We start from the raw sequence: 20,920 nt of genomic DNA, 5'->3' as shown, positions 1-20,920 counted from the left end.
ATGTGAATGAAGACTTAGAATAAAAGGGGATAAGGGCAATTAATTAATGACTTTATGATAATTCTGAGCATTACAATGGTTATTGTCTAGCAGCCAAACAATAATGTAAAGATGGATGTATAATATTTGCTTCTATATGTAGCAGTTAACAAAATATAGAAAGTCAAGCTCAAAGGGACAAGAAGGAAGCATTCTACTTCTTACTTTAAAAAAGTCAGAGTGAATTCCACAAGAATGAAATTGATGCATAGTGAGTATATGCTAGTTCAATGATACAGAAGAAAAGTTTCAACAGAAAAAAAGTGTGAGATTGTAAGGTCTGAGACACTATGCAATACCCTTTATTGTTTATACAGAATATTATATATATATATATAATTATTATATAATTATATGGTGAATATAATTTATCATTAGCCAGTTTAAAATATTGGTTTAAAATAAAAATCTGCCACTCAAATGTTACTTTCCACAATAATAAGCTATTCCATATTATTCTGTGTAATGTGTTTTCAATTTTTTTTTTTTAAAAAAAGGACAGTCTGGTATTCATCGTATTTTTACTTAAAAATGTGCAAAGCCTTTCAAAGAACTGCTTTATATCACATGGCAGCGTGTACAATGAAAATTTCTTCTTCAGATAATTAAAGCAGATATTTCTTTTTCTGGGAACTGAAGTAATAGGTAAAGGGAAGAAGCAGGCATATGAAAAAGATAGAGCTACCTTTATGAATCTAGGAATCATGGTTTTTAGGCACAATCACATGTTACAAAGCATATCTTTCAAAGGATTTGCCCAACTCTGTTAAAATATTTGTCAAGTTAGGTTTCTTTCAAACAGGCAGGTTTGAAAGGCATGTTTCCTTAGAAAATCTCCATTTTAGAATTATAGTTACTGTAAGACCTATTTCATAGCCCATACAAGTCCTAAAGTTAGTACTATATGATAAAAGTCTGAATGAAGTTACATGCTGTCCTAAATCAGTTTATTTTATTCATTAAAATTTTATGCCACTGCATGCCACTGATGCAGAGCTTTGGCCAGTTTACAATATAACTGAATTACTGAATGCACTTTCATACATTTTAGGATTAATTTAAAAAAAATGTTTAAGATAAAAAAATCTCAGTCCAAACTAATACTTCTATGTTAGTTCTGAAATATTTTAAGGTGGCCTGTTCCAGTTTCTATTAATGATTCAGTTTTTATGATAACCAATGTGGTAAACAATATAACGGTATGATAAAAGTAAAATTTGATTAATCTCACAGAGATCACTCACGTATTAAAATTAATATTTGTGGTCTCAGTGTAAGTTGTGCAAAGATTTTTCAACTCTTTATTGAATCTACTGATCTACCAATGAGATTCGACTGAGAATGTAGAATAAAATGTTGCAAAATAGAAGCTTCAGGATTTTTAGTCACTTTTTTCTATGGTCCAACCCCACTTCCAATTGTAGTTCAGCATTCTGTGCCACTAGCTGTGCTCACTCCTCACTGTGATATTTGGAGGTGGTTGGGATTTGCAATTTTTATGAGGATGTCTGTAAAAACTGTTCTCAATCCCAGTTCCACGAACTCCTTGATTTATTCCTTTATTTTTAAGCAATGTCTATTGAAGACATTTTAAAATAAGTTCTTAGTATCAATCAGAAAATGACTGATGCACAAGGAAAGTTGCTATCCTTTTAGCATCTATCTCCCATAGCCCTCCTTTTCCAGTTTCCTTAGAATTCTGGGAGTTCAAGTCATTTTAATGTTGCCAACATTGGCAAACATTAATCAGTTGTATTCTCTTCTTTATGCAGTTTTCATTAGGGTTTTTTTATTCCCTCTCTAATGTTTCCTTTGGGTAATTCAGCAAACTACACAGTCACTTCAGGTTTGCCTTCTTGTGCATGGATAGTGATGTTCTGGGTCACAAGTGCAAGCAAGAAAAATGGAGTCAGAAAGGAGAAATATGATGCTTGTAACCTAAAAGTACATTTATGGTATTGGGGATATTACTTATTACTATAATGGACAAAAAGCCTATACTATGATAGAAAACCAAAAGGAATTCTCATTATTCCTTTGTCCTGAGAAGCCTCAGAAACAGTTAATGTGACTGGCAAAGAACAAATAAAACATTAAACATATTGTGCAATAGAAAGCAGAAGATCAGATGATTCTCAACCTCAACAGTTTAATAAAAGGTATTTACTATCTTACTATCAAATCCATCTCCTAGGTGAAGCAATTTATTTCTAATTTCTATTTTAAAAATCTTACATTTTTATTGTTACATGCAACCCCAAATCTCTTTATATAAACAGTCTATCGAAAGTGCCATTGAAAAAGCCATCTTGATATTGTTAAAAAATTTTATATATTAAATTATATGCCTTCTATCTCACTCAGCAAAGCAAGATTTTGGTAAAGAAGGGGAGATTTCAGAAAAATTAACATATTCCATGCACATTGAATGTTTTTAAGTTTTCTTCTACATAAAGTTTATTTCATATGTATTTTGGGGAGTTACCCTAAATAACAAAAAAATAAAACAAATCATAATTTTACTAGCAATTTAGCAATTACTGTGAGTCAAAGAATTTTCATGACATACATCCTGTGCAGGTTGACTATTATTACAATACATCAACTGCAGAAACTGATAATTTGGGGTCTGTAAACAACTGGAGGACTCCAAAAAGACACTAAATGATCATCTGTCAAATACGCTCTAGTAGTTTCTCCATTTAAATTTAAGATTTGATTCGTGTGTGTATCTACCTCTCTTGTAGCAGAATAAGTCAGAGGTGGGCTCCAATTTTTTTAACAACCGGTTCTCTGACCCAATGACTGGCTGGGTGGGCATGGCGGGGGGGGGGATAATGTGACTGAGTGGGCATGGCCATCTCTACATCACTTGTGTGGGTGGTACCTGTTTGGGACAAGCAGGTTGGGGAGGGAATCTAAGAGTTTCCAGTGGGGGCGGGGGCGGAAGGAAAGAAAGATCCAATCTGTTTGTGTGTGTATGTGTGTGTGTGCGTGTGTGAGAGAGAGACTGTGTCAAGTTAGACTGGGAAAGCTGGCCGCGAGAGGAAAAGGAACTGGGTAAACTGGACCCAGATGTTTCCTGGGTTTCCTCATCCCAGAAGCAGAAACCTCGCACTCTCCCCTCTCTGCTAGCCCTAGAGAGGGAGAAGGGGGCAGAGGTGGTTGCTAGCATTGAGGGGAGAGTGCCACACAGAACGGGAGCACACAGAAACGCCACCCCCTTCTCCCTCTCCGTCTCCATTGCTGGGTGATCCTGTGTAAAGAAGGGAGCTATGCAGAGGGGGAAGAGTGCTTTTTTGGACCCTTGTCAGGCCATTTTTCAGGCTGTTTTCAGGCCATTTTTCAGGCAGATTTTGGCCAGAAAACAGCTTGAAAAATGGCCTGAAAATGGCCTGAAAAAGGCCCTGGTTTTGGGGTCATTTTCAGGCTGGTTTTTGGACAGATTTTGGCTGGAAAAACAGCCTGAAAATGGCCCCCAAAGGCCTGAAAACGGCAGAAAATGACCCCAAAACCAGGTGGGTGTGGGTGTGGGGCCAGCTGGTGGTCTGTTTTGCCAGTTCTCCCAATCACGCAGAATCGGAACAACTGGTTCAGGCGAACTGGTCCAGGCGAACTGGTCCAAACTGGCAGCAGCCCACCTCTGGAATAAGTGCCAAAACTGATATTTTGGCACAGTTGGCTACCTTCTGTGAGCCAGTGTTTCTAAACCTTTTCCAGATTTAAAAAAGATACTTCAACTGGATATTATAGGAAAATTAATACCCATAACTCTACTTCATGTTGATGTTAGTAACTACTTGCTCCAAAATGACATCACATGATATCAAGGAATATGACAACTGAAAAGATGCACTTTGTGTTTATATATATATATTTCTCAGCCTAAAGAACAAGCAATCAATACATTATTGATTTTATATACCCACTTCCATACATTATAATGGAGTTTAGGGGCCATGTTTACTGGAGAATACTCAGAATACCTAACTTAAGTGCTCAAAGCATTTGGATTTAAATACACCAGAACACCTTACATGTTGAGAAGTTAAAATATGTTAAAGTTACTATAATTTGTGTACTGCATGATATTATAATTTCCTAAAATAAACATTAAATAGCAGTAGTGCCTATTTGTTGATTTGGAAAATCAAACTCCAGTACTGGAAGCCTTATTGTGGCTTCATTTCTATCTTCCTCTCGAAGTTATTACTGGAGCTGCTGCTGTTTCTTCTGAGTTTCTCAGCACTCAGGCTGCTGCTAGAAGCCACAGCTCATACAACGGAAGAAGGATGTGATGGCAATCTCCTTCTCTTTCCTCTCTCTGAGAGTGAAAATTGTAATAGTATATATGGGAATGATCTTGGGAGACAGGAGTAAGAATCTCAGCCTAGTCATAAATGAAATTTGAGCCCAAAGGGAGAGGAGTGGCAGAAGGGACCCTCCCTAGTTTTGGAGAAAGTAAAAAGTGAGGGACAGGAGGGCTACTTTGCGATATACAAAGGAAGAGCTGGTATTCTTGGATGTGCTTCTCATCTGGACTACCTTGCGAGGCTGACAGTCTTGCTTCTAGCTTTTGACTCAATCAGAGCTTCTAGCTTTTGACTCACACTCCAGAGCCTTTCTCACCTGACTTGACCAAGTGACTTCCCCTAAGTGGACCCAAGAAGAAGAAATTGTGATATTTGCCTGCCTTTATATTCACAATCCCTATTCAATCCCTTGCCACTGAAAGCCTTCAAGTTTTCTTGAAGAAAAAGCTTGCAAACAAGGTGCTGGGAAGAAAGGAAGACCATGCCAACTGTTGGAGGTGGGATGGGGTAAACAGATTAAATGTATATACACTTAGAAAATGAATGGGAGGCCACATGTGGCTTCCAAGAGTAGGGCTAGGACTAAAATCCCTAGCATAATCACCATTTGGGAATAAGTTTTGACAAGTTTTCTCTAAAATCTCTATATACAAAAATTCTTTGTCTTAGATGTAATTCACACTTTCTCCATTAAGATTCCAAGAATGAAACTGATCCAACTAGAGACTGGATTGTATCTTAACCTTTTAATCATTTACCAATCTACATCACAATTTATTTCATTATTTTAATTATCTTAGTCAAAATAGCAACAATGAAATTTCCTAACAATTTTTATGCTTGAACTCATTCCTGTAACTACAAAAGCCATTTTCTTATTGCAGAAAAGATCTGATTCTCTTTTTTTGATAACAACTGAAATAATCTATGTTTAACACCCCCAATTGACTCCATTTGTGGTTTCAAATTAACTGCACTGCACAAGTCCAAACATAAAAGTTCCGTAATATTAAATTGAAAAATATTAAAGTTTAGCAAATGTTAATATGTGCATCACTTAAGCCCTCCGTCCTGATATCCATGTTTGGATTTGGAGAACAATTGTCAGTATTGCCTATGCCAGCAGATGGCACACGCTCTAGGCATATTAACTATTTTATGATCATTAAAAATTCAACTTGTTTATTGTAAAGAGGCAGGATGAAACTATCTACATGATAATGTCTAAAATAAAAAACTGAAAAGCTCCTTATTAGATGAAATATATTAATTCATAATCCTCTCAGATAATCAGTACAACAGTAACATTCCTGTTTCTAAAAATGAATGTTGCCACTCTCATGTGAAAAACAAAAGCAAAATATGAAACCATTCTTACATGAAACTATATAACAATTACTGAGACTCCATCCAAATCATACAAGTACCTTTAAAAGACTTAGTAAATCTCTTTCAGTGAAACTAATATATTTAAAGGTCACTGAATTGCCTTCTAAGTTGTTTAAAGTGAATAAAAAACTATGAAACAGAATATAACCTGCAAAGATAATACATATGCGTATATTCTGATGAGCAAATAAATGTTTGCATGTAATGATTCATACTGCATACTTAAGATTGATAGACAGAATATTGATTGTATGCCTTTCATCGTACATTAAATTCAGAACATCCGTAAAATGAACATCCAATATTTAAAAGAGAGCTGCATGTTACTTTATATAGTAATGAAAACAAGAAATAGGAAAAATATTAATTAAATCATATATTTATAACTGATATATTTAATTTAGGATGATGTGCATGATGTTAAAATGCAGAGCAATACTAGTAGCAACAGTAGGAATCATTTCTGTGTCTAATATTATGCACGCATGGCTGAAATGTCCTGCTTGACATGCAAAATACACCACTGATTTCCAAACATAATAATAGAGGTTATCTCATTCCTGCATACATAGAAAATGTATATAATACAAAACCGGGCATGTAACATATATATATTTCAATATATGTTAAACTGCTATCACAATCCATTTTAAGCCACAAAGCAGTAATGCAAAACTGGAGTAACTACTTTGCCATGATGGTTCCTCACCATCATACTGGTAAATAGCAGTACAATATATACATAAGCTACATTTGGCAAAATCTAGAATCTGTTTTCTGAGCAATACAATTAAGTAGCATCAATCACACAGGTATGTCTGATCTGTATTTCTCTACAGAATTTAGCAGGGCTTCACTCAATTTCATTCATCAGTATTCTACATGTTTACAATCAACCACAAAAAGCATAAGCAGCAGCCAGTACACAGTGATTTGAGTGTATTTTTTTTCTAATGACATTAATAAACAGAAGAAAGCAAAGAAAAAGCAAAACTAATTATTCCTTGTAAAAAATGTATTATTTAATGATTGTAATATAAAATATATATTTCTTTTTGTTCCTCTTTAAAAATAGGTATACAAAGACTGCCTATAGCAATCTAATATTTTCAAATGCAAAGAAAAAATAGAAAAAATTAATACATAATTTTTCCAGATTGATTTCTAGACTTTCATGTTGACAGACAGACAGACAAATTCTTCTAATATGCTAAAAATAACCTAAGAAAGAAGAAATGCCAAGCTTACCGGCTTCAGAAAGATCTCTAAGGGAGCTGCTAAGAGCGCTCCTTTTGAGGCCTTCCCCTGTGGCATAGCTGTCATCCAAGCAGGCCCGGTTCAACGTTCCATTGCCAGACTCTTTTTTCAGGCTAGAGCACTGAGACATGTTTGGTCGCACTACACCTTTCTGCTTTTCTAATTCAGCTGAAAAAAGGTAAAAGAGAGTTCTATGATGAATCAAAACCTTATGTGTAATGTATTCCAGTAGGTCAGAAGTGCATTATTTTGGCCACACAAGTAAGTGAAACTTCTAAATGCTGTGCTATTGCAATCACTCAATATAGATTCTATAACTCCCCCAAAATAAAAATTGTGTCTCTGTCTGTCTGCCTGCCTACCTATCTTCCCCACATCATGGACATGCTTACTGTTTATCTGTCAATTATATATTTTATTTTGTGTCTTCATTTTATGATACTTATGTATGATAATAACAATTTATGTAGTGCATTGGAGTTGCATTGGTCTCATCACTCTTTCTCAGCCCAATTTACACCTGAGGAGGAGTTGGGAAAGAGACTACTGTACTAGATACGCTACCATTTCTTCCTAGAAGTAAGGCAAATATAAATTTAATAAATAAATACAATTGAAAAAGAAACAATTTTAAAACTTGGGACAAATATTGCACTGCAATTCATCAACTGTGTTATACATGACAGGACTTCTGTATGGTGAGAGAAATCCCCACTCAGTTCAATGTAGGGGAATATTCTATGTGCTAAAAATGTCACTTTCCATTTCAAACAGGTGTACCTAGGGAGGTAGTACTGGGGAGATAGTACTACACAACTATTTACAAAACAAAACTCATAGTACCGTACCAATAAAGAAGAATATTTGTAGCTCAGGGTTGAAATGAGGGGTCCTTGGTGCTCTCTGAGCTTGGTTGTTTTCTTGCAGACGTTTACTGATGATGTTACCTACTGTGGGCAATGAAACAACCAAGCTTAGAGAAAACCAAGGACCCTTCATAATTCAAAGTCAATGGCTGGCAGACGTAAAGACTCACCACGTATTGAAACAGCTGAGTCTTCAAGGCTTTCTTTAAGGCCTGCAGAGTTGAGTCTCTTCAGCCTCAGAGAGAAGGCTATTTCTTATAGCAGCAGCACAACACAGAAGTCATGCCTTCTGGGTCATACAAAATGATATTTTAATAGATAGAGCCTAAGCATACTAATCCTAACATAACTTTCTAGATAGGGATGCACAACTCTAGATAAATGGTTTGCAAATATTCAAGCTTTGTGCGATACAGAGCTTTATATAAATATATGTACATGATATGCTTGGATGTATTTATATATGTATTTCTATTAGAGCTGTGCAAAGCACTTGGAAAGAGTGTTTCATGTAATATACAATTAATTATAGGTAGTCTACTGTATCTACCTTTGTACTTACACTCTATTCTGTGTTTTTCCATTTCTTGTACTTCTGCAACAGATTCCCTCAGATCATCTGTAAATTTCTTTCTGTCCTGGGGATTTGGAGCATTGAAATTTATTAAAACTTTGATATCTGCTCCTGGAACAGCTGATGTCAGTCGTATGCCATTTGGATAATCTAAGAGGTAGCAAAAAACAAAAACAAAATACCCCATTTGTATTAATTTCATTTCATTATTTCTCCACAGTTCTATGTATAAAAATATTTCAATATATCAAAGATTTCTCTTACTGCATGAACACTCTCTTTTCCTATTCTTTTCTAAAGAAGACCTTCAGAGATCTTCATACACTGTTCTGTAGGTTTCTAGCAAACTAAATCACCATTTCTGACACTAGATATTTAGCATTCAGCACCTGGAGAGCATAATTTTAGCAAATTTTCCAGTCTGTTTTAATTCCTCCTACAGCAATGCTTTCAATAATGTTTTCATATTTTCAGAATATTAACTTAGAAAGTCTTCAGGAAAATCAGCATAAGGATATCCTACATTTGGGGTACAGACACATGGAACTACAAGCAATGTCTGTGTAGTGATCGTATCAAAAACTAATATATTCAAGAGACATTGAATGGTCACAAGGAAATTATCTAATCCAACAAGCAAAATTTGCTCTATTTAGGAACTTGAAGACATGGCTTTGGTATTGGACTGATAATTGTTATTTGGTTTCTACCGTGTTTCCCCGAAAATAAGGCCCTGTCTTATATTTTTTTGAACCCCGAAATAAGTGCTTGGCTTTATTTTCAGGGAGATGCTATTATTTTGGGCACGTGGAGCAAGATGGAGCTCCTCTTGCCCTCTTGTTTGATTTCCAGCTCTGTCTCCCTAACCCTAACCAGACGAAATGGCGGGAACGGCTGCACATGTGGTTAAATATTTTTAGGGAGGGCTTATTTTCAGGGGGTGACTTATTTTAGTGCATGTGCTCCAAAGGGCGATTGGGATTTTTATCAGGGTTTGTCTTATTTTCAGGGAAACAGGGTAGAAGATGTTTTACAATGCCAAACATTAGCTAAACCCCAATTAGTTGCATTCACAATGCCATTTATAGGTAGTACTTGCTTAATGACCAGTCACCGAGTGAAGTTATGACAGATCTCCCCAGAGCTACTTGTGACCCAGTTCCAAAGCTCCTATGGTGGCAACCCCTCCATGGTCATGTGACCATTCTGGGCACTTAACAACTGTTTTGCATTTATGGTTATCTGCAGCTTCCTGTGGTCACATAGACATGAATTCTGGCGGGTTTTTTTTTAACCAGTTTCTGGCATTTATTTCCAATTTCTGGCAAAAAAATGCCCATTGAAGAAAATGGGCCCGTTTAATGACCACAGGTAAAAAAGATGTAAAACCAGGCAAGATCATATGGCAACCCACTTAATGACCACCATGAGTTACAATCATTATTTGAGGTCATAATTATTGCTAAACCCAATATCTGTAAAGAAAGTGGGCTTAATAGGACTCTTTGCAGCTGCCTCTTGAATAATACCGTAGATATTCCCAGGCATTTGGGGCCAAATTAAGTCGAGTAAACTTTTGGTTGTTTAATTAATGTGTTCAGTTGCTTTTAAATGCTGAGTCTCAATCACCCCCATCCCCATCCCCACCCCGCCCCCACCCCGTTTATTGTATGTATTGTGCTGTTTGAGTTGGGTGGCCCATAAATCCATTATAAACAGCCTGTATCAAAAGTCAGGCCCTATAGGCCAATCACAGTATGTTTTATTTAAATACAATATGTTTTATTTAAACATTTAATGCCCATTTAATATAATTTATAATACATTTTCTATGGAATCTTTTTTTAGGGTCGGACTTTTGTACACCGTGTCTCTCTCTCTCTGTGTGTGTGTGTGTGTAAAAATAATTGTGGCTACCTTCTGCTTTGACTTATGACCACAATTGAGCCCAGAATTTCTGTCACTAAACAAGACCTTGTTAAATGAGTTTTGCTCCATTTTACAACCCTTCTTTCCACAGTTGTTAAGTGGATTATTAAGTTAATAACAGGGTTGTTAAGTAAATCTGGCTTCCCCATTGGCTTTGCTTCAGAAGGTTGCAAATGAGCACCGCCATTGTCATAAATATGAATCAGTTGCCAAGCGTCTGAATTTTGATCACATGACCATAGGGATATTACAACAGTTGTGAAAAATTGTCATCAGTCACTATTTTCAGTGCCGTTGTAACTTCAAACAGTCACTAAATGAACTGTTGTAAGTTGAGGACTATGTGTATTCAACTGCCATGATTTATATCTCCAAAGATCCAGCTCTCTGGAGAAGGCTCTAATGGTGAGAAAGGTGGAAAGAAATGGAAGAAGAGAACAACCAGAAGCAAGGTAGACTGATTGATAAATTCAATTACAGTAGCAATGAGTGTACCATTAGCTGAAGGAACAGATTAGGGACAGATCATCATGCAGAAAAATTATCTATGTGGTCACTAAGTATTCACAATGCTTTGATGGCTCATCAATCAATCAATCAAACAAGAATTGTATCCAATAAAATGTAATCGCAATATGATTTTAAAAGAAACAATATCTGAATCCTAAATGAAAGAAACAGAAATGCACAATAATTTTGGACCTGAAAGTTTGGGAATGAAAAGAAAATTATATTTGAAAATAAACAGATCCAAATTGCTCTTGTGAATTTTGCAAGTTTCTAGAACAATAGCTATAAGAAATTACCAATCAAATTTATGGCTAAAATGTTCATGTGATATTTGCAGACATGCCTTCTTCTAAAAAGAAGAATAGCAGAAGAGAGAGAGAGAGAGAGATGGCAGATACCCAGATTACAGGAGATGGGAAACCTTATCAATTTTGTACAGTTAATAACTGTTTTGTTGATTGGCACTACATATCTCATCAGCACGTATGCAAAAACAGGTTACTTTGTCCTGATTATTATGGCTTTATATCAGAGAGGCAATCAAAAGAGAATATGTCGTTCAAATCTAACTTCAAATCTTTCACTGGATTGCTAAATTGCAATGGATACAATTAATTTAAATTGATTTCTGTACAATATAAATGACTCTGCTTTGAAATGGATCAAATGATAATAAATTTTAACTTAAGTGTTCAGGATTATTGTTTCAAATTCATTCTTTCTGCATTAAGTATAATCCAAATCTCTTAATAAACTTAGTTTTTTCAACAATGCTTCTCTGTTAATTTTCATATTCTTATGAAATTGCTGATGGCTGATCTACAACTCAGTTCCAGAATAATTCTGGATTAAGGAAAGTAGTTAGTTTTTAAGTTTAAACACCATTTAACATAGCTTATAGTGTATGTATTTTTTCTAACAGTGCTGTGATTTACCATCTGGAAAAGATATGGATTACTGTATAAATTCCAAATGTTAATTTTGGAAGCCAGAGCAGCCAATTATTTCCATAATGAGATAAAGATGTTGCATTTATCACATTTTCAATATATATATGAATCATTTCCATTTCCATGATGAGCTAAGATCCCATTATAAAAATACATATACATTATTTTTCTCTATTCCTTTTGTTACTTCTACTTTACTATAGTTTCTTCTCATTTCTCATGTTTTACTTATGGCCATCTTGGAAGTTAGAAAAATGTAGCTAAAAGATACATTCATTCTTAAAATGATTTACAATGAATTTTTAAATCAGATAAATGGACTTACACTGATTCTCAAAAAGGAGAACTTGCATTCCATAGAGGGTAAAGGACTGCCGAAAACTATATGTGACTGAATTTTTCTTCTTTTGAAAAATTTTAGTGACCTAAAAATATTAACAGACAAATAAATAAAAATAAAGCACCATATTATCTAACTAAAATATGAGCAATCTAGCTTTACTTTGTAATACATAACTTTTTGGTCTTAAATGATATAGATCACATTTGGGGATTGCACTTCAGCAAGCATTCTAAATATTATTTTTGTCTCAATGCCATACTTATATAATCAAGGAAAGAGTTAATAAAGATACTCTTGCTAGAATACAGCTGGTTAGGCAAGTCTTTAGCAATAACAACAGTTATAATACCACTAAGAATGCACAGAATTAGGCCATTTTTAAATGGCAAAAATTTCTAGGATCCTATTAGCCTTGTACGTCTAATATTGTTTCAAATTGTAGTAAAACTTTAATGGAGTGGAATGGAGTGTTTAAGAATCCTAATATATACCAATGTATACCATTTTCTCTCATAAGAAAGCAAAATATAATTAATTAAACCCATAATACTCAATTAATTCCTTTTTGTGGGAGATTAATGCTCTTGTACCATTGATGAATGTGCATCATGTTAAGTGTGTGAGAACACGGTTAACTCACTAACGTACATATTGCTTTTAATACCTTGTTTTCCCCAAGATAAGACATCCCCTGATATTAAGCCCACTCGTGCTTTTGAGCGCATGGCAATAAGGCCAAGCGCTTATTTCAGGGTTAAAAAAAAATATAAGACAGGGTCTTATCCCGAGGTGGCTGGCTGCCTCTGTGAAAGGATTTTTTTCGGGCAATGTTATCTTTACCCGCGGGATGCCTGAATGCAGGTAGGCAATCAGGGGAGGCTCCTTTCTTGTCTCTCCATTTAATAGGTAAAATTGACAAGTAATTACTTTAGAGGATTGAGGACTGCTTGGTGGACTGAATTGAGTCCAGTCCACCAAGCAGCCTATTGTGAAGATTTCAGACGTTTTTTTTTTTTTAAATATAAATTAAGGCTTGATGTATACAGCTCTGGTCTGCTAGATTATAGATGGGAACTCTGAGATCCAATTTAGTTGTACATTTGTACCTTATCCACCAGGGCTACGGAAAGGTTTCTTGCTTAATAATGGTTCTTCCTTATAATAAAATAATATAAATTATGTGGCACATACCACAAGGAGATCATTAAATAAAAATATTTCTCGCTGGTGTAATCCAAGCTTCTGAGGTTTATTTGGATCTGGAACTTCAAAAAGCCTACAGTAACAAACTAGTCGCCGATGTGGGAGAGACAGAACCTATAAATCGGAAACAAAAATGCAATATATTATAATCGATTTCCCTGAAATTTATAAGGCTGCTCCTTGCAAATAATACTTGCAATTTATTTTTCTCTTTCTTGAACTGAATCCTTTATAGAAAACACTAATCAACTCCATTTGTATAACAGAAATATTTTATTAGATTAGTGATTCAGTTTTTTCAATGTACTAACTAGAATACTGCACCAAATAAGTATATAATATTCAAGTTTATAAAGGTCAGTTTTCTAAAATTATGGTGAGATCTGCTTACTGAATATAAAAATATGAAAGCAAACACTTACACAACCAAGCCCATGATGTAGAGATCCAATCTATGGTAAAAGACACAAAAAATATAATTAAACTTCAGAAAAACATAATATTGTACCTTATCAAGCAAATATTTCAGTCTGATTATGATTAAATGTATATAAAATAAATGTTTCTATAATATTGATTGTAGAGATTGTACAAATCATCACCAAAAGACTGTTAGAAATATGAAATAATTGAAAACTTGAATTATACAACTTTGTATATTTGCAGTGTTTTTATTTGTTCTACTTTTGAAGTGGCATTTTTAGTATTTATGGCAATAGCGTCTTGGCAGAATCATCTTGGCTTGAAAAAAAATGGTATCGTAATACATGATAAGCGGCTTGTTCATCTGAGATATTCCAAAGATAGACAAACATGGACATTTCTTTAAAGCTTCCTTCCATTCCAAAAACACAGGGCAAATTTCTTGTTATTAGCATCTTTGTGTTGGTCAGGTAAAGTTTATTTAATGTGGTAGAAATAACTTTTATTGCTTTTGTTTCCTACACCTAAAACTATTTTGTAGCGGAACAGAATGGAATTTCAAAAAAAAAACAAAAAACAAACAAAAAAAAAACCTTAAAAAGATAATAGAGAGAGTTTCAACTCAGAGGAGAAGCCGTTATTGCAGAGAACCAATTATATACTTTCAAAGCAAAATATCTGCATGTAGAAAGAGTGCAGAGAAGAGCAACAAAGATGATTAGGGGACTAAAGGCTAAAATATGTGAAAAACAGTTGCAGGAATTGGGTATGACTGGTTTAATAAAAAGAAGGACTAGGGATGACATGATAGCAGTGTTCCCTTCTATAGGATTCCCTTAGGTTTGGACTAGAAAACCTCCAAGGTCCCTTCCAACTCTTATTCTTTTATTCTGAAAGCTCACTTGCTTGATGCCAGCTGGTAAAGTCATTTAAGCTCCATGGACAATTAAGTGATAGCAGGAGACAGTTCTAATCATTTCAAACATATATTATTTATCTTTCCTGATATAATTAATTCCAAAGAGCTTCAACAGAAGCACCAGCTATATCATCCAGAAATTCCCTGAAGACAAGCTAGACCAGGGCTGTTAAACTCCTGGTCCATGGGCCGGATGAGTCACATACTGGCCATGCCCATGCCTGGTTTAGCAAAGGGGGGAAAAGTCCCAATATGTCATATGATGCCGCCATAACGATGTGAGTCTGACACCCCCAGGCTAGACCATTTTTCTAGGACTAGGGGATATACTTTTTACATTGGTGCTGCATTTTGAATTTCAATGAATGTAATGAAAAAGAACCATTTCTTTCATTTTGCCAGATAGATTTTCAAAGAGAAACCACAACCCTCATTCTGTGCTTCCCTCATTAATTCCTCTCTAATCTTTCTCCCTGTTCCCATGCACAGGAAATGCAACAATATAATTTTTTAGAATAACGGCAACTTGACATAATATCTTCAGAAACCAGACAAAGGCTAGTTAACTATGGTTTGTTGAAACTAGCTAATTTCAAATCATTATTTAGATTAACTGGGGGAAATTTAACTAAGATTTAAAAGGCCATTGTTAAAGGATTGTTTATCAACAATCAATCAAATCTCAAGTCGAAGTGAAAGCATCCATCAAAGGCAAGCCAGAGGAGAAAGAAGCACAAAATTCTAAAACTTCCTCTTGCTCTTTTTTATAAAGCTGGACTTTTAGCTGTCCCATTCAGACTCAATCATTCTTTCAAAAGCCAGGAAATCCAAATCTTGCTATATGTAAAAGTATTGTAATAAGCTACCAGTACAAGGTTATTCAATTTTCTTCAATTTTTTTACTTTATGATTATAAACATACTATGATTTTTTTAGAAGACTCTCATTGTCCTGGAATATTCTGGCAACATTCTGAGACAATCCAGTCTAACTTTATGCATAATATTTATCCATAAAAGAAACTTACCGGCTTTTTCCCTACTATGAGTTTTTCAACCTTTTGGACCTGTGACACATGATCCTCATTGGTCTTGAGTTCCCGTTTTCGGATTCTCTCATAAATCCCAATGAGCATCTCTCGTGGAATATCTTCACCATCATCTACACCTGGAAAAGTGATTGTGATTATTGCTGATTAATACATGTGCCATCTTTGCACTTTCATTATATTATCTTTCATATAATTCCAAACCAAAGATTGGATACTACTAGTCACCTTGTAGAAGAAATTGGCGGCACAGAACTTTAATAAATAAATAAATGTCTGGAATATCACCCACAAAGCAGGTCCTGGCTGCTAATATTACCATTATGCCAATTAAAGTCTGAATTTCTCTATACCATACTACAAACAGCCATTTTGCAATGGAAAAAAAAAAGGCTTAAAGCTCATTGATATGGTAACATTTCCATTGTTAACTAGAAATAGGCAAATGAGGTGTTCCATTCACACATAATTATTGACTGTGAAGCTATAGCAATCAACAACTCTAAGAACATAAAACCCCTTTTTTTTTTTTAATTTGATTTATATGCCGCCCTTCTCCGAAGACTCAGGGCGGCTTACAATGTGCTCAGCAATAGCCTTCATCCTTTTTGTATATTTATACAAAGTCAGCTTATTGCCCCCACAAACTGGGTCCTCATTTCACCTACCTTAGAAAGGATGGAAGGCTGAGTCAACCTTGAGCCTTGGCGAGATTCGAACCCTGCAGTAATTGCAGGCAGCTGGTCTTAAGCAGCTTAATAACAGGGTGCTTTAAACCCTTGTACTACCAAGGCTCTGTTATTTATTTAAGACTAATGGTACATCTTGCCTAGTAATCTGAGCCTTTGCAAAAACCTGAAGAAAATATGGAGACAACAGCTCCCTCTCAATTGATTTCTTTTAAAAGTAGTTATTATTTAGGGTCCAATAAACATGATTATTTGATCCTGTCCCAGAAATGATATAAAACAGAAATAAGTACCATATGATAGAAGAAAATATTTGTAAATCAGGGGTGAACAGCGGAGTTCTTAGTGCTCTCTGAGCCTGATTGTTTTCTTGCAGACGTTTCATTACCAAACTAGATAAGGTACATCAGTGCTAGTATATTATGGGGTTTGCTCTCATTTTATTTATACAAGTGGCTTTCCCTGTTAGTGTTAGTGGAAATGGTCTTGGTGGTTCCTAGATTGGGCTGTTGTTTACTCAGCCAATTGGGTAAACTATCAACTACCAACCCAGTTTGTTCATCTGATTTAGTAGTTCCTTGATTGGAGTGTTGTTTGCTTTTTGATTATTGTTAATGTTAATCTTGATATTACTTTCTGCTCATTAGGGTGTTGATTGCTGGTAAGAAAGTGTTCTAGCTTTTTGACTGTCTCTTTTGAATGGTATGTGATGTTGTTTATGATTTTATTTAGTTTGGTAATGAAACATCTGCAAGAAAACAACCAATCTCAGACAGCATCAAGGACTCCACAGAAATGACTAGTTTGCAGCCCTCAAGCTTGTTTCTATTTTGTTATTTCCAGAATACTGTCACATCAGTATAAAATACTGGAATGTTGAAATAAAAGTGCTAATTTCCATTGACATGATTTTTAAAAGGTTGCGAAGGTTGTCGAGAGTGTGGTGGCGCAGCAGCTTCCCCAGTACCTGGATGAAGCTGTCTATTTGGACCCGCTCCAGCCCGGGTTCAGGCCTGGGTACAGCACGGAAACGGCATTGGTCGCATTGGTGGATGATCTCTGGAGGGCTCGGGGTAGGGGTTATTCCTCTATCCTGGTCCTGTTAGACCTCTCAGCGTCTAACCATTGACCAGCGTTGATACCATTGACCATTGTATCATGTTGCGCCGGTTGGAGGGATGGGGGTGGGGGGCACTGTTTTGCGGTGGTTCTCCTCCTATCTCTCCGACCGGTCGCAATCTAAGGGTCGGTCCTCTCACCCCTTCTGTTCAACATTTATGTGAAGCCGCTGAGTGAGATCATCCGTGGTTTTGTGGTGGAGTTCCATCAGTACACTGATCACATTCAGCTGTACATCTCCACCCCAGACCATCCCAACACTGCCTTGGAAGTGATGTCCCAGTGCCTGGAGGCCGTGCGGGTCTGGATGGGGAGAAACAGGCTTCGACTCAATCCTTCCAAGACCAAGTGGCTGTGGCTGCCGGCGTCCCGGTATAGCCAGCTGGTGCCATCGCTGGTTATTGGGGGTGAATCATCGGCCCCCACGGAAAGGGCCCGCAACTTGGACGTCCTCTCGGATGCACGGCTGTCTTTGGAAGAGCATACGATGGCCATGGCCAGGGGGGCTTTCTATCAGGTTCGCCTGATACGCCAGTTGCGCCCCTTTCTAGATCGGGACTCCTTACGCACGGTCACTCAAGCACTCGTCACTTCTCGTCTGGACTATTGTAACGCTCTCTACATGGGGCTCCCTATGGGGTGCACCCGGAGGCTCCAACTGGTGCAAAATGTGGGCGCGGGGGATTATGGGAGTGACGGGGCGCTCCCACGTAACACCTCTCCTGCGTGAGCTGCATTGGCTTCCGGTGGACTTCCGGGTGCGCTTCAAGGTGTTGGTGACCACCTTTAAAGCGCTCCATGGCTTAGGGCCAGGGTACTTACGGGACCGCCTTCTGCCACCAATTGCCTCCCACCGGCCGGTTCGCTCCCACAGAGAGGGCCTCCTCAGGGTGCCGTCAGCCAGACAAGGTCGGCTGGCGACCCCCAGGGGGAGAGCCTTCTCTGTGGTGGCACCTACCCTCTGGAACGATCTACCTCCAGAGATACGAGTGATCTCAGACCTCCGGACTTTTTGTCGGGCCCTAAAAGCTTACTTTTTTCAGCTAGCCGGGCTGGCCTGATTCCATGTTGGTTTTAATGTTTGCTATTGATTTTAATTGATATGTTTTAAATTATGGGCCAAATTTCATTTAATTAGTTTTAATAATTATTTTAACTTTTGTGTACAAATGTTTTTATTTTGGCTGTTCACCGCCCTGAGTCCGAAAAGAGAAGGGCGGTATACAAATTTAATTAATAATAATAATAATAATAATAATAATAATAATAATAATAATAATAATAATAATTTTAGACCAAAAAAGACACCCTTAAACTTCTCTATTCCTCTGGCCATTTCAATGATATTATATATTCTATGATATTAACAAAGTCCTATCTAGATCTACTTGGCACAGAGCCATCATGACTCATTATGAGAGACAGATAACTTCATAAAATAATTCTTCATCCTCTGATTACTTAATTTAATGTGTATTTCTTTCTGCAACACGTATGGATAGTTATAATTAGAAGTATAGTTTATGAAATGCGAAAATACTAAATGAACAATACTTGATGACTACTACTGTTAAATACCCATTTGCAGCTGTATAGTATAATAGTAGCCTTGGTTACTGTACTGAGCTTCGATCACAAACATTGACAATATTTCTTCTATAAATTATTGCATTAACACACTGCTCACATAAACAAATGATCTGGAATATGTATGTACCAATATTAACATAGTAGTTTACAGACACTATGACTATGGAATTACCCACACTTTCACTACCATGTTGTTTAACAGTGAGGTAAGGATAATGTGTTTGGGCTACAGACAGATTTGCTAGAGAGAAAGTACTTCATGCTGCGGATGGCAAACATGATCTTAAGGATAAGCAAATATGTCCTTCTACCTATGTTGTCTGTTTTGTTCTGTTTATAATCTGGTTTTATTTTTGTAACTTGGTTTCTTATGGAATAAATGCTGCACAAATAACAAAAAACAAAGAAACTACTACATAAAGGCTGTAAGATATATTTTTCTTCTACAGCCCTGTTAGTAAAACACACACATGCCAATTATTCCACTCTAAAGCAGGGGTAGGGAACTGCTTGTGGCCACCTGGTATTTTAGGATCAATTTGTTTTCCTGAAGTGGTTGCTTGTTGTGATTACAAACCACCAATTTACCAGAAGAAAAACTGGAGAGATTCATTCCCTTCACCTATATAAATCCTCAGAAGATTTTCTACTGATCCAGATTCTTGCTTTTTTTTTCTCTTGGAGCTAGACATTTATTTATTTATTATTTATTTATTAATTATTTATTATTTATTATTTATTTATTTATTTATTTATTTATTTATTTATTTATTTATTTATTTATTTATTGGTTCGATTTATATGCCGCCCTTTTCCGGAGACTCAGGGCGGCTTACAATGCGTTAAGTAATAGCCTTCCTACTTTTGTATATACCTGCTTAGTAGGGCTCTCACCCCCCCCCCCAAGCGGTGTTCTTTTTTATACAAAGTCAGCTTATTGCCCCCACAAACCAGGTCCTCATTTTATCTACTTCAAAAGGATGGAAGGCTGAGTCAAACTTGAGCCTGGTGAGATTTGAACTTGCAGTAATTGCAGGCAGCTGGTGTTACTTAACAGTGCTTTAATCTGCTGTGCCACCAAGGCTCTTCTCTTTGTTTAGAAGTATGTTTAGACATACTTCTAAACAAAGCACAGGGGTAAAATCAACTATCAATTTTATTTTGTAGGAAAGCCTGTGAGGCCCAAGTAAGGCCAGAGACATTCTAGGGGGGAAAAAAAGAACATGCAACTGATTGAAGATTTATAACATATCAACTTCTTGATTATTTATTTTAAATTAAACTTTTTTTAAAAAAAGCCAGACTTTCAGGTGACAAATGGCAAGCTAGGACATCTCTGAATGAGCAGAAACAACATTGCAGTTACAATAAAAGATCAGTGAGTAGACTTGTCCCATGGAAGTCCTGACAGCTATTCCTCAAAAGGAGACTGCAGGATGCTTGGCTTGCTAATCACAATTTCTAATAATTTTGAACTAATTAACAATCTTAAGGCTAATAAAGGTAAAGGTTCCCCTCGCACATATGTGCTAATTGTTCCCAACTCTATGGTGCGGTGCTCATCTCTGTTTCAAAGCCGAAGAGCCAGCACTGTCCGAAGACGTCTCCGTGGTCATGTGGCCGGCATGACTAAATGCCAAAGATGCACAGAATGCTGTTACCTTCCCACCGAAGGTGGTCCCTATTTTTCTACTTGCATTTTTTACGTGCTTTCGAACTGTTAGGTTGGCAGAAGCTGGGACAAGTAATGGGCGCTCAC

At 36.4% G+C, this 20,920-nt stretch overlaps 1 protein-coding gene across 2 annotated transcripts in view; it reads right to left on the bottom strand.

Annotated features, from left to right (window-relative positions):
* The window catches only part of IQSEC1 (IQ motif and Sec7 domain ArfGEF 1), a 325,666-nt gene that overhangs the window by 3,497 nt on the left and 301,249 nt on the right, over positions 1 to 20,920 (bottom strand). For both annotated transcript variants that reach the window (XM_070936983.1, XM_070936984.1), the window contains 6 exons: positions 15,743 to 15,882; positions 13,796 to 13,825; positions 13,362 to 13,487; positions 12,153 to 12,252; positions 8,427 to 8,588; positions 6,990 to 7,166 (listed from right to left, as the gene is read on the bottom strand). In XM_070936983.1, coding sequence (XP_070793084.1) covers positions 6,990 to 7,166; positions 8,427 to 8,588; positions 12,153 to 12,252; positions 13,362 to 13,487; positions 13,796 to 13,825; positions 15,743 to 15,882 — 735 coding nt within the window. The remainder of the gene's footprint in view (positions 1 to 6,989; positions 7,167 to 8,426; positions 8,589 to 12,152; positions 12,253 to 13,361; positions 13,488 to 13,795; positions 13,826 to 15,742; positions 15,883 to 20,920) is intronic.

The sequence above is a fragment of the Pituophis catenifer genome, unplaced genomic scaffold (assembly GCF_029215685.1).
Source record: "Pituophis catenifer annectens isolate HBS135680 unplaced genomic scaffold, rPitCat1.0.hap2 SCAF_2, whole genome shotgun sequence".
NCBI lineage: Eukaryota > Metazoa > Chordata > Lepidosauria > Squamata > Colubridae > Pituophis > Pituophis catenifer.
The sequence above is the reverse complement of the archived record's forward strand: the minus strand, read 5'-3'. Positions and strand labels throughout refer to the sequence as shown.